General features: G+C 37.6%; 1 protein-coding gene across 7 annotated transcripts in view; it reads right to left on the bottom strand.

Moving 5' to 3' along the window:
• The window catches only part of RYR2 (ryanodine receptor 2), an 827,636-nt gene that overhangs the window by 104,278 nt on the left and 708,097 nt on the right, over positions 1 to 15,261 (bottom strand). For 5 of the 7 annotated variants that reach the window (XM_059882653.1, XM_059882647.1, XM_059882649.1 and 2 more), the window contains 2 exons: positions 4,767 to 4,820; positions 3,503 to 3,526 (listed from right to left, as the gene is read on the bottom strand). In XM_059882653.1, coding sequence (XP_059738636.1) covers positions 3,503 to 3,526; positions 4,767 to 4,820 — 78 coding nt within the window. The remainder of the gene's footprint in view (positions 1 to 3,502; positions 3,527 to 4,766; positions 4,821 to 15,261) is intronic. The other 2 variants (XM_059882648.1, XM_059882650.1) reach the window with 1 other exon arrangement.

Below are 15,261 nucleotides of genomic sequence, written 5' to 3'. Positions count from 1 at the left end.
GAGAAAACACAGATTAATCTAAATTTTTATTACAGAATATCAACTCTGCCACAGCCATATTTGGCACTGAAGACACAAGGAATTCTCTTTAATCAATAGTACAGAATAATAGGACCTCAGGGACTCACCAGAGAATTCATCTGTGAAGTAGAAACTGGGCATTTGCCAAAGGATGATGCAACTTGCTTAATATTGTACTTGAGAAAGATGGTCTAGAAAGCGAGTTAATGGTCCATTCCTCTAGATTACTTAAGCTTCACTGTCATTAATTTAGGTTTTTCCATAACTAATAAATCTATATTATAGCACTTAACATTCCACAGAAATGCCTTCATTGAATTATCACTGAACGCTGCACCCTCAGATTTGAAAGAATGGTAATAGGAGAAGTAACCATTGGAACAATGTTTCTGTATGTTTTGAAAAATCTTAATTTAAAAATGTGGTCTGCTCTGTTACCAAAGTTTCTTGTTGTTCTAGGTGAGAAAAACCCGTCATGCTCAGAAAAGTTACTTGACTTGAAACATTATTATTTCTTATTATTATGTGTTTCGCTTATGAAAAATTCAAAGGCCAGAAAAGCTCTGGACTGTAGTAATTAACACTCTGGGTCATTGCTGAAACATTTCTTTCCTTCAGTTAATACTGGCTTCTTTATCAGATTTAACTATCCCTTTGTATAGTTTTTGGAGAAGGCAATGGCACCCCACTCCAGGACTCTTGCTTAGAAAATCCTATGGACAGAGGAGCCTGGTGGGCTGCAGTCCATGGGGTCGCTAAGAGTCGGACACGACTGAGCGACTTCACTCACTTTCATTTTCACTTTTATAGTTTTAATATTAAAGTAGCCTGAAGTCAAAGAAATATATAACTACTAATTATGCAATAAAATTTTTAATAATTAGTTGTAGGTAAATATACATATATTACAGATTAAGCTGGGAATTAAATTATCAACTTAAATCAGGCAAGTTTTAACAGGATCTCATCAGTAAAACACATGTGACGGAAGAAAAGGGCTGGCTAATACCAGGCACTTTAGCCTGTACTCCTTGTTTTCCATGTTTCTTGAGCTTTATTTAACTTTATTCCTCATGGAAATTTTCCTTATAATGCTACCTTTTTAATCTACTTCTTTCTTCTTCTCAGTATCTTTATAGACAGAGAATTTAAGTAGAAAGTACAGCAAATATTAATAATCAGCCAGTTATTGGGATAAAATTCAATAATCACACACACTATGTTATTCCCAGATTTATTTAATATAATTTGTTTAAAGAATTACTGAAACTACCAAATGACCTTTCAAATTCATTATAACTTAGATGAAAAATTCCACTATCTGACTATAGCTAAATGATGTTAGCCAACCAGACATCTCAATGTAAAAAGTCTAGGACGTTACTAAATTTATAAAGAGAAAGTAGTAATTCAGTTGTCTGGCCAAATTTTTTCAGTTGTGTTATTTGTATCAGAGAGTCAATTTCAGACAAAATTATCTTCATAGGTTGTTGACTCTGTCAACTCTCTGAAAACCATGATCCTCTATTTTCAACTTGGGAAGAGTTCAGGCTGTTTACTTACATAGTATATATTTTACAAATAGATTGTTACACATATTAGGCATAAATGATTACAGTACAAATCCTCTCTTCTGCTGGGACAGTCATATCTGGTGGCCTCTAGCTCCTTTGGGGGGATTAATTACCAGGTTTCACCATTATGTGAGCTTCTCTCCCAACATCCTAAATCCATGGCATGTAGCCCATTCTCCCAGGTGGGGCTCCACAGTCTCCTGATTTCTTGTTCTCAGTATGACCTGAATCCTACACTCTAAATGCTAAGATTCCACTACCAGTTATTTTCAGACTTTTTTTTCCTGAATAGGGAACCTTTCTAATGTCAGCAAATTTGATCCTATTTACCAAATTGTATTTGCTTTTAGTTCTTCCTGAAACTACATTCCTCTTCAGAGTAAAATGGTTTTCTTAACCAGCAACACTTTCTTATCCCAGCCTTCCTTATCCACCCCCACTCCATGGATGTCAATATATACTCTGGGGCATGAACTGCAATGGTGTCTAATGAAATCAAATCTTCAGTGAATGTTAAGAGGTCCCTTCATATTTTCCAACCCTCAAGAAGTCACAGGAATTCTATCTGAGATCATCAGTGATAAAACTATAAAAATCCACCAAATCAGGATTATATCCATTATACCTGATAATTATAATTTATAAATTTTATGCATATTATATGCCATTAAATTATATCCATTTGATTGGAGCTAAATCTAGTAGCATCTGCATGAAGTCAAATTTTAAAATGATATAACAATATATTTCTCCAAATATAAGTGAGTAAAAACACATTATAATTTGTTTCTTAAAAATAGATCCTTTATGACATTCTAAATTCACTTTAACAGCAATAGTTCACTTTATAAAATAGAAGGCAAAAAAGGACACTCTACACTCAGAAAAGTTTTTTTTTTCTTTAACTAAAGTCATTATAGGCATTTTCTTTTTGGGATGTTTATGACCGATATTCGGAGAAGGCAATGGCAACCCACTCCAGTACTCTTGCCTGGAGAATCCCATGGGCAGAGGAGCCTGGTAGGCTACAATCCATGGGGTCCCTGAGAGTCGGACAAGACTGAGTGACTTCACTTTCACTTTTCACTTTCACGCATTGGAGAAGGAAATGGCAACCCACTCCAGTGTTCTTGCCTGGAGAATCCCAGGGACGAGGGAGCCTGGTGGGCTGCTGTCTATGGGGTCACACAGAGTTGGACACGACTGATGCGACTTAGCAGCAGTAGCAGCAGCATGACCGATTTTCTGACTAAACAGTCTCATGAAAATAAAATGTAAGCTTAACAGGGTTCAAATGAAAGGCAAATTTTTGTGATTCTAAAATATTTTCTCTTAGCAAACTTTCCACACACTTAGCTCTTCAGAATATTCAGAGATAGAAAAGGTCATCTAGCTCTTTCCTATAAGGAAATACTAAGTCAACTCTGAAATCATGGAATATCCTCTCTAATTACCAGTTGAAGGTATTTCTAGCACAAAGGAAAAGAAGATTATGTCTAATTCCACCAGCAGTACCATATATCATATCTCTTTTCTAGAAATGAGACCAGTACAAAAACTCTCAAAAGGGATAAGGCATGAAATGTTACAATGAAAAGTCACCAGCTAAAATTTAATCACCTAAAGGGTAGACTTTTTCATTTCAGCACAGTACTCAGTTCAAATGCAACATGGAGGATAAAATTTCAAATTATGAGTCATTTAAATTGCAAGAAGAATAAACTTATGTCAAGGAAGGGATACTGAAGAGACCAATGGCATTGGAGCTACGAACTTGGTACAAAGATTGCAAGATCTTTTTTTTTTTTTTAAACAAAAGAATCCAAGATGTTGGGTCTAACAAAGGTAAATGTCACGAGAAACTGAAACTCAGACCCAGACAAATACACACATATATATAGTTTTACCTTGCTGCGTTGGGATCCTGTGACCTTAAGGAAGGATGAGGACAAGAAGCAAAATCGCAATAAACAATTGCTCGGAAGACAACCGATAGAGTATATATGGTGTGCACTTCAGAAAAATAGTATGACTTGCCGCTCACAGCTCATTCTAATTTAGCTCAGTTTCTTATCTTATTGAGACTAGAACACACATACATTAGAAAAGATTATAGTGTTATCTAGGAAATGAATCTTAAGGCATTTTTTTCTCAGCCAGCAATAGTCATGGGTGATTCTCAAACTAGCCTGTTCTAGCATTTTTTTTTGCACAATGACTTCAGGGACGCAATGCCACAGGGATGCTCTCTTCCACTTGTTCCAGAAAGGAGTCCTATTCAGTATCTACTCCTCACCTACACGTTTTCTGTGGGTCCACTTTAATTAAAGACTTACAGCTGGCTACTAATATATTTCCAAACTTTCAGCTCAAAACAGACACGTAAATTAAAAGCAGGAAAAAAAACAAAAAAAGGGTCTACTCTATTTCATTTAATTTTTTTGAAAATTAAAAAAAATAAATAAATAAGGAGAGTGGTAGTTAGCAACAGCTAGTCTTTCTTAGATATATATATTAAAAAAAAAAGTGCAGCCTAAGCCAAGGGGGGAAATAATATTTGCTTTCTTTTTGGCTAAAGAATATTGAGCAATATTTCAAAGTATAGGAAATTTAAAAGCTGAGAAGGTTTGAGGGAAAATCATGTAATAGAACATAATTCTAGGAATAGATGCAATCCTGCCTCATGCAAGCAGACTGCGTGCCACCATTTACATATGTGCAGGGAATGAGTGACCTCATTGGGCAGAAGTCGAAAGAGGCCAAATCTTTCGGACTTCATTGATTCAGAAAAAAATTCACACCAAGGCTTTAATTAGAAACTTGATGTTGGGTTGCTCTTCCATAAATATTTTTCTCCCATGGCTGCTGGAAATTTCAGACCCCATCCTTCACCGAGATGAGAACACTGTGAAGCAACCTCATCTCCAAGGGCTCTCAGGAACACTCATCCTGAACATATGGACTTTATTTAATTCTTTAACTAGCCTACGTTCCTTGGCCTTAACTTCAGCAAATGTTAGGACTCAAATTTGTCCATCCAGCTTCTGACATGCAGTTCCTTGACACAATAAGCTGCAATAAGCCATGAAGCAAGAAACATAAATGTCAGTTATAAGCTATGAAACAATGTTTCAACATAGATAAAAGACAAAAGTGAAAGATCCATCTTACTTCAAAACTCTTCACTTCCTCTTCCCCATCATCATCTTCCTCATCATGACAACTCTGATACATGTAAAAAAAAATTGAGAAAAGGTCAACAGGATAAGAATATGCTGAGACAGAAAATATAAATGAATTAGCACAGAATAATAAATCACTTGTGCTACTTTATCAATATTATTTGAATATATTCATTATATGTAATAAGTTTACATGACATGATCAATGAATTTGTGAACTAAAAGAAAACTATACTGTGCAAATACTAAATCAATTTTATATATATCATAGAGATACTTATGAGGTCTGTATCATACTGTACATACTACTTATTCATGCATTTTCCTTGTTGAAATCAAGTTACAAACCTTAGACAACATCACTGTTTTCTCCTCTTTTATGCTTCCATTACAATGTGTTAATACAAACATATTTAATAGCTACGAATTAAAATTAACAGAAAGCAGTGTCTATTAATTAAAGTGAATCTTGTAATCTATTTTTTTTGATAAATTCATTTTTTGTTATATTTGGTCTATAGGAGGAAAGTAAAATTCCAACTGCTACCAACATCCTTCGTTTACAGAAAAATTATAAAACTGACCATTGAATTATTTTATTTTTCCAGAAATAATAAAGGAGCTGTGCGTATATTCTTAATTAATTCCCACAGCTGAGAGTTCTGGTTACTAAGGAAGAAGAGCTGTGCGGTGGTTAGGAACATGCCCTGAGGATGCAGAGTGCCCAATTCAAATTTTGATGCTGCCATTTAAGAGCTGTTTAGTCTAGGGCAAGTTCCTTTACCTTTCTGAGTCTCTGTTTTCTCATAATTAAAGTGTAAATAATAAAAACAGTAACAAGATTCCTAACAGGATCACATGATTTAACATATGGACAGAAGTTCCTAACACTGTACAGGAGGCAGTGATCAAGACCATCCCCAGGAAAAACAAATGCAAAAAAGTAAAATAGTTGTCTGACAAGGACTGACAAATAGCTATGAAAAGAAGAGAAGCGAAAGGCCAAGGAAAAAAGGACAGATATATGCATTTGAATGCAGAGTTCCAAAGAATAGCAAGGAGAGATAAGAAAGCTTTCCTCAGTGATCAGTGCAAAGAAATAGAGGAAAACAATAGAATGGGAAGCACTAGAGATCTCTTTAAGATAATTAGGATATTTGGGAACTTTTCATGCAAAGATAGGCACAATAAAGGACAGAAATGGTATTGCACCGAACAGAAGCAGAAGCTATTAAGACATGACAAGAATACACAGAAGAACTATATAAAAAAGATCTTCACGACCTAGATAATCATATGGTTATCATGATTAGACATGATAGAGCCGGACATCCTGGAATGTGAAGAAGACAAATGAGCCTTAGGAAGCATCACTATGAACAAAGCTAGGGGAGGTGATGGAATTCCAGTTGAACTATTTCAAATCCTAAAAGATGATGCTGTGAAAGTGCTGCACTCAATATGCCAGCAAATTTGGAAAACTCAGCAGTGGCCACAGGACTGGAAAAGGTCAGCTTTCATTCTAATCCCAAAGAAAGGCAATGCCAAAGAAGGCTCAAACTACACAATTGCACTTGTCTCAGACGCTAGCAAGTAATGCTCAAAATTCTCCAAGCCAGGCTTCAAACAGTACTTGAACAGTGAACTTCCAGATGTTCATGCTGGATTTAGAAAAGGCAGAGGAACCAGAGATCAAATTGCCAACATCCGCTGGCTCATGGAAAAAGCAAAAGAGTTCCAGAAAAACATCTATTTCTGCTTTATTGACTATGCCAAAGCCTTTGACTGTGTGGATCAAAACAAACTGCGGAAAATTCTTCAAGAGATGGGAATACCAGAACACTTAACCTGCCTCCTGAGAAATCTGTATGCAGGTCAGGAAGCAACAGTTAGAACTGGACATGGAACCACAGACTGGTTCCAAATAGGGAAAGGAGTATGTCAAGGTTGAATATTGTCACCATGCTTATTTAACTTATATGCAGAGTTCATCATGAGAAATGCTGGACTGGATGAAGCACCAGCTGAAATCAAGATTGCTGGGAGAAATATCATTAACCTCCGATATACAGATGATACCACCCTTATGGCAGAAAGCAAAGAAGAACTAAAGAGCCTCTTGATGAAAGTGAAAGAGGAGAGTGAAGCAGTTGGCTTAAAACTCAACATTCAGAAAATGAAGATCATGGCATCTGGTCTCATCACTTCATGGCAAATAGGTGGGAAAACAGTGGAAATGGTGACAGACTTTCTTTTTTGGGGCTACAAAATCACTGCAGATAGTGATTGTAGCCATGAAATTAGAAGACACTTGCTCCTTGGAAGAAAAGTTTTGACCAACCTAGACAGCATATTAAAAAGCAGAGACATTACTTCACCAACAAAGATCTGTCTACTCAAAGCTATGGTTTTTCCAGTAGTCATGTATGGATGTGAGAGTTGGACTATAAAGAAAGCTGAGCACCAAAGAATTAATGTTTTTGAACTGTGGTGTTGGAGAAGACTCTTGAGAGTCCCTTGGACTGCAAGGAGATCCAACTAGTTCGTCCTAAAGGAGACCAGTCCTGGGTGTTCATTGGAAGGACTGATGCTGAGGCTGAAATTTCAATACTTTGATGTGAAGTACTGAACACCAGATGTGAAGAACTTATTCATTGGAAAAGACCCTGGTGCTGGGAAAGACTGAAGGTGGGAGGAGAAGGGGACGACAGAGGATGAGATAGTTGGATGGCATCACCTACTCAATGGACATGAGTTTGAGTAAACTCCAGGAGTTGGTGATGGACAGGGAGGCCTGGCGTGCTGCAGTCCATGGGGTCACAAAGAGTGAGACACAACTGAGTGACTGAACTGAACTGAACAAATATGAATACTATTTAAGCAAATGAGAATATGAATACAAAACATCTCTTAAGGATATAAAGTTGTACCTTCTCTCAAACACATCATCTCCTATATGTATTTTGTTACCTTCAGAAATACTGGGTATGAATAAGGTGTGAGTTGAAGAACACATTTAGAGAAGTTGGCATTTAGTAAAAGATGTGTTTGCTCTTATACAGAGAAATTTGGGACTCTTAGATGACAGGTATTTCAAAACAATCCTTTGTAAAGAGTATCATAAACCGCTTAGTTTTTTTTTTTTTTTTAAGAAAATGTAGTGAGATTGCTTTTAAAAAGGTTAAAATTTGTAATTAAAAATAATCTATTAAGCTTGAACTACAGAATTCAACAAATCCATAAGCTAAACTTGTACTGATTGGCATGGGAGCCACAAGAAAACTACAGCAGATGTCTAGCACTTTTTAATGTACTTAAGAGAAACTGAAAGATTTACAGGCATAGGAGATAAGTTTTTCAACAGCAAATTGCATCCACGTAATATGATAATGCTAGATAAACTGTAGGTTGTATTAGATGGTCCTGAAATACAGGACTCAATTTTCTGGATCAAACTGATCATTTCTAGGCAAGGAAGAGTGATCCTGTATGCCAGAAAGGAAACAAAAGTAAATAAAATCCATACATAATGGGGCAGAAGCATGACACAGAGAATTTGAAGAAAAAAATTAGAACCAAAATAGAAGATACGTCTTCAGACCATTCAGATATCTAGAGCAAAACTCAAAACCAGCAATGAGAATTCATAAGCATAAAGTTTACATGGGGTACTTCTCACCACCACCATCTGCTGGAAATTTCATTCTGCAAAACAAGGACATTTCATATCTTTTTCACTTGCCTTCCTGATTATGTCACTCCTCAGAAGACAGAGGATGCAAAAAGAAATTTTCAGGTTGAATTTCAAACTGAAATCCATTTTGGATGGATTTGGATGAGGTAGAAGAGAGAACTTTCATAACAAAGTGACCCTTGCATTTTATAATTTTAACCAATGAAGAACGAAACACTGGGCATAACTTAATGTGTATCTTCCAATAAATTAGTAAGAGCAAGAAGAGACAAAGTTTTTGTTAGCCAGAAACTCAAAAGAGTGTTTACTTTATGATGTTATTATTCTAGAGACTTCCACATGGTTATCTTGTTTAAACTGGTAAAAGCAGTCCATTTGGACAGAACGGCTTCAGACAGTTTAGAAGGGATGCTGGGATATAAAAAGACATTCTGAGAATCAAGCACGAGTGATCACAATGAGGAGAAAACGAAAGGGCAACAGCAAACCAACGTGGATGAACTGGAAATTTTCTAAGATGTTCACAAGAACAAATACATACGATAGAAAGAGGGTGTAGGGAAGATTAAAACAAAACAAAACAAAACACATTAACACAAGGTTTAAAATAAAGCGTGGCCTGAAGAATACAAAGATTTAAAATGAATTTTAAACATACAGCCAAAGGAAGGAGAACAAGGAATACTAAGTTATGGTTTAGTGCAGAAACTGTAGTAATAACAAGAGAAAGTGCAGAACTACTCGTCAGGGGTTTGCTTCAGACTTAACCACCAAAGAGAAGTAATTTTTAAATGTGAAAATTACCTACCCAAGAGAAATGAAAGCTAAGACCCCAATGAAATGTCATACCACATCCACCTTGTTGACAAAAATTGGTAAAACATAAAATATCAAATACTGGAGAAGATACGTATCACCAGAATCTCTTTTAAATGTAGCAAGGAGGAATGTAATTTGGGGCAGTAACTTTGGAAAACAGCTGGGCATCTTCTCAAAATTCAACATTCATACATCCTATGACCCATGGCTTTTGGACATGAATAAAAATAGGCATTTCAAGCCCATTTTCACATCAGCAAAAACAAAGATTCAACACAAAAGGTTACAAACAAAAAGGTAAATGGATAAGCTATTGCGTAGTTGCACAGGGAAATGTAAGTCAAATCAAATGATCTCCAGCCACACGAAAGCATAGGTGTATCTTAGAAAACGACAGTGTAACTATTAAGTACCAAAACTTTACTCATAGCATCATGTGCTTTTAAAAGTTAGAACAACTAAAATCTTTCAAAGTACATAATTATATATATATATATATATATATATATATATATATATATATATACACACACACACACACACATATATATAATGTACACACATATATATAAAATGCATGTTTACACGTAATAGGGCTTCTCAGGTGGCTCAAGGATAAAGAATCTACTTGCCAATGCCAGAGACACAGGAGATGTGGGTTCAGTCCCTGGGTTGGGAAGATCCCCTGGAGGAGGAAATCTCTATTCACTCCAGTAGTCTTGCCTGGAGAATCCCATGGACAGAGCAGCCTGGTGGGTTACAGTCCATAGGGTCTTAAAGAGTCAGACACAACTGAGTGACTGACAATGCACACATATATAATATATATAGTAATAAATTCATATAACTAATGAAAACTATGTAAAGCTCCTCTGTCCATGGAATTCTCCCGGCAAGAATACTGGAATGGGTAGTCATTTCCTTTCCAGGGAATCTTCCCAAGGATCAAACCTGGATCTCCCACACTGCAGGTAGATTCTTTACTGTCTGAATCACCATGGAAGCCCCCAAAGGAAAGCGAGGTTATCCTGAACAAGGGATACAAGATGATGATTTCCTCATATGGGGAGGCAGGGTATGGGTTAAAGAGAGAACCATTTTAATTAAGGTAGGTAATTATAAAGGTCTTAGCTTTTCTTACATCACTACAAACAAAGCTAGTGGAGGTGATGGAATTCCAGTTGAGCTATTTCAAATCCTGAAAGATGATGCTGTGAAAGTGCTACACTCCATATGCCAGCAAATTTGGAAACTCAGCAGTGGCCACAGGACTGGAAAAGGTCAGTTTTCATTCCAATCCCAAAGAAAGGCAGTGCCAAAGAATGCTCAAACTACCGCACAATTGCACTCATCTCACATGCTAGGAAAGTAATGCTCAAAACTCTCCAAGCCAGGCTTCAGCAATATGTGAACCATGAACTTCCTGATGTTCAAGCTGGTTTTAGAAAAGGGAGAGGAACAAGAGATCAAATTGCCAACATCTGCTGGATCATGGAAAAAGCAAGAGAGTTCTAGAAAAACATCTCTTTCTGCTTTATTGACTATGCCAAAGCCTTTGGCTGTGTGGATCACAATAAACTGTGGAAAATTCTGAAAGAGATGGGAATACCAGACCACCTGACCTGCCTCTTGAGAAACCTATATGTAGGTCAGGAAGCAACAGTTAGAACTGGACATGGAACAACAGACTGGTTCCAAATAGGAAAAGGAGTTTGTCAAGGCTGTATATTGTCACCCTGCTTATTTAACTTCTATGCAGAGTACATCATGAGAAAAGCTGGGCTGGAAGAAGCACTAGCTGTAATCAAGATTGCCAAGAGAAGTATCAATAATCTCAGATGTGCAGATGACACCACCCTTATGGCAGAAAGTGAAGAGGAACTAAAAAGCCTGTTGATGAAAGTGAAAGAGGAGAGTGAAAAAGTTGGCTTAAAGCTCAACATTCAGAACACTAAGATCATGGCATCTGGTCCCATCACTTCATGGGAAACAGATGGGGAAACAGTGGAAACAATGGCCGACTTTAGTTTTTGGAGCTCCAAAATCACTGCAGATGGTGACTGCAGCCATGAAATTAAAAGACGCTTACTCCTTGGAAGGAAAGTTATGACCAACCTAGATAGCATATTGAAAAGCAGAGACGTTACTTTTGCCAACAAAAGTCCGTCTAGTCAAGGCTCTGGTTTTTCCAGTGGTCATGTACGGATGTGATAATTGGACTGTGAAGAAAGCTGAGCGCCGAAGAATTGATGCTTTTGAACTGTGGTGTTGGAGAAGACTCTTGAGAGTCCCTTGGATTGCAAGGAGATCCAACCAGTCCATCCTAAAGGAGATCAGTCCTGGGTTTTCTTTGGAAGGAATGATGCTAAAGCTGAAACTCCAGTACTTTGGCCACCTCATGCAAAGAGTTAACTCATTGGAAAAGACTCTGATGCTGGGAGGGATTGGGGGCAGGAGGAAAAGGGGATGACAGAGGATGAGATGGCTGGATGGCATCACCAACTTGATGGAAGTGAGTTTGAGTGATCTCCGGGAGTTGGTGATGGACAGGGAGGCCTGGTGTGCTGTGACTCATGGGGTCGCAAAGAGTCGGACATGACTGAGCAACTGAACTGAACTGAACTAGCTTTTCTTGTGAGTAGGGAGTTTATGGGTAGTTACTACAGTATTAGAAATTGCTAAGTAACTACCAATAATGGGAATTTCCCTGGTATTCTAGTGTTTCCAATGCAGGGGGCGTGGGTTCAACCCCTATTCAGGGAACTAAGATCTCACATACTATGCAGTGCTGAGGGGTGGAGAGGAATTTAAATAAAAAAGGAGTCAATAATGGGAGTGTATCATTGATCCAGAGTGCTGATTAACCCAATTCTGGGCTTCAGTGATTAAAAAAAACAACAACAGCAAAAAAAAAAAACAATGAAAACTGAAATTTTAGAACAACCAATTAAGATGTGAATGCTGCCTTCATAAAGTCCTACAATACTGAAGACAGGATGACTTAAGTCTTTTGAATAGAGTTCAAGTGTCAAGATTCAAGTCAAAAATCATCATACGTGAATGTAAAATGACCACTAGTAAATTCTGAGAAACTATGAAGTCCAAGAGAAATTTTCAGACTCCTGGGATGCTGACTATCAAAGTGAAGAAAGGCAGCCTCCCGAAACTACTTACTAAATAGTTTGATGTGAATCACCAAAACTAGCAACTTAGGGAGACACTGGGAGAGCACACTTATCAAGTCTGTGGGTAACATAAATGTAAAGAGATATTTAACACTGCATGAAAGTACTGAACTTTAAAACTATTTTGGCCTTGGACAATGGTTCAACTCCAATTAGAGAACTGATGAGTTAACTAAAGCCTACATCAACTGTCAAAATAGAGATATGTATGATAAACCTCAAAAGAAATTCATAAATGACCTGGAATTGAGGTGAAAAGTCAAGCTCACAATGAGAGAAAAAATGCAACCTGGCTGTCAAAAAACTAGTGAGTTCTTACAATCTCTTGTAAATGTATAGAATCCCAGGGCAGAATAAGCCAGGATAAAGTCCCACTGTGCTCTACACAGGTAAACTCATAGCCGGCACAGTGTTCAGATAATTTCTAGGGGCACACATCTTGATAACTGATTGAGAGAAGAATGAAGAAGTGATGAAAGCTTGGCATTCCGGGGATACATTAAACAATAAATGGAAAGAGATTAGTTAATTTTGATGGGAAAATCTTGAAGAAAAGTGAGCATCAATATTTGAACCTTTCTCAAAAGAGATTAGATTTAAGTGTAGGATGGAACCAGGACAAGTGTGGGGTGGGGGCTGACTCTTCTCCCGTCACAAGGAAGAATTTGAAGATCAGGAATCTATTACTCTCAAAACAGGAGCTTCTCCCTTTTCAAACCACTTGCTCATTGCTTCTTCAGCTGAAAGGAAAACAGCCCACAGACTACTTTACAATCCCCTTACTTATCAGCTCCCTCTTGTCTCATTTCCTTATTTGTCTTACTCAGAATCCAAGATCCAATGCCTCAGCCAGTCTCATAATGACAGAAAAAACCCCTATGATCCTCTGTCCTTCAACAACAGTCTGGTAAAAACTGCCATCCTTGATGAATCTAACTTCTTGCCTTCTCTGACTCTGCATTTGGTTCTGGGAACTGCTAGGGAAAAGCCACCCAACCAGGAAAACTGGTACTGCCCAAATTTATACAAAGTGACATCAATGAGGCTTTCCACACTGTCTGGGAGTTCCATTTTAGTTTCTAGTCAATACTCAGTACCAATTTCCATAGAAGGAAATATCTTTCCTCTTTCATCTTTTAATCGTGTTTTTTAAAAATGTATCTTATTGAAGGATAGTTGATTTACAATGCTGTGTTAGTTTCTGGTGTATAGCAAAGTGATTCAGTTACACATACACGGCTTCCCAGGTGGTGCTAGTGGTAAAGAACTTGCCTGCCAACGCAGGAGATGTAAGAGGCAAGGATCCGATCCCTGTGTGGGGAAGATCCCCTAGAGAAGGGCATGGCAGCCCACTCCAGTATTCTTGCCTGGAGCATCCTAGGCATGTGGACTGGCATGCTACAGTCCACAGGGTCGCAAAGAGCTGGACATGACTCAAGTGACTTAATACAACTATCCCAAACTCCCAATCCATCCTTCTACTTTCCTGAAAACCACAAGTCTGTTTACTATGTCTGTGAATCTGTTTCTGTTTTATAGATAAGTTTTCTGTGTCATATTTTAGATTCCATATGTAAGCAATATCATACAGTATTTGCCTTTCTCTTTCTGACTTACTTAGTATGATAATCTCTAATTCTATCCATGTTGCTACAAATGACATTATTTCATTCTTTCTATGGCTGCTGCTGCTGCTAAGTCGCTTCAGTCGTGTCCAACTCTTTGCGACCCCATGGATTGTAGCCCACCAGGCTCCCCTGTCCCTGGGATTCTCTAGGCAAGAACACTGGAGTGGGTTGCCATTTCCTTCTCCAATGCATGAAAGTGGAAAGTGAAAGTGAAGTCGCTCAGTTGTGTCCGACTCTTTGCGACCCCATGGACTGCAGCCTACCAGGCTCCTCTGCCCATGGGATTTTCCAGGTAACAGTACTGGAGTGGGGTGCCATTGCCTTCTCCCTTCTATGGCTGAGTAGTATTCTATTGTATACATACACACACACACACACACATATATGGAATTCATCTTTTTTATCCATTAATCTGATGATGTACATTGAGATAGTTTTCATCTTATACACTATGGCTTTTAAACCATTAACTGGACATGAAATCTATTGACAGAGTCATGATCTCAGAGATCTTTTTATTTAAATAGAATAGAAAATAAACTATATACTGCTCATAATATAAATATAATTTCATGATGATTTTCTTTAAAGGTATCTGCTTTTATGTCTCCATAAATATACTGGTAACTGTATTATTGACTGTGAGTGGGAAGCCATGACTTTTCCCTTATGCTCTCTAACCTGTCCTGTCACCATGCTCCTACCTGTTCAAAGCCTTATTTCACAAATTATTCCCTCTCTATTCTTTTTGATCCTTCCCACCAGAATAGAAGCATGGTAACATCTATTTTTCTAAAACGTTAAAAAAAAAAAAAAAAAAAGGCAAACAGGCAAAAATAATCCCCCTTCAACCTTATAATTCCATCTAGATGTTTATCACCTTGTATCTTTCTCCTCCTTCTCGGTCTTCTCAATAAAGAGACTTATGCCACATCTACTCACATGGAAATTTCTACTTCCCCACAATACATACTTGGACATCAATGTTCCCTCAAAATTCTCTGCATCATGGTCACATGATGTCCATGGAATAAATCCTGTGGAATCTTCAATCCTTATGTTCAGTCCCTCAGCAGAGTAAGACCTTGTTGACCACACATTTCAACAGTTCCTATGTATGCTCAAACTTAAGATTTTCTCCTATTTTTCTGGGGAGAA

The sequence above is a fragment of the Bos taurus genome, chromosome 28 (assembly GCF_002263795.3).
Source record: "Bos taurus isolate L1 Dominette 01449 registration number 42190680 breed Hereford chromosome 28, ARS-UCD2.0, whole genome shotgun sequence".
In the NCBI taxonomy this organism is placed as follows: Eukaryota; Metazoa; Chordata; class Mammalia; order Artiodactyla; family Bovidae; genus Bos; species Bos taurus.
Note: the sequence above shows the minus strand (reverse complement) of the source record. Positions and strands in the feature narration are given on the sequence as shown.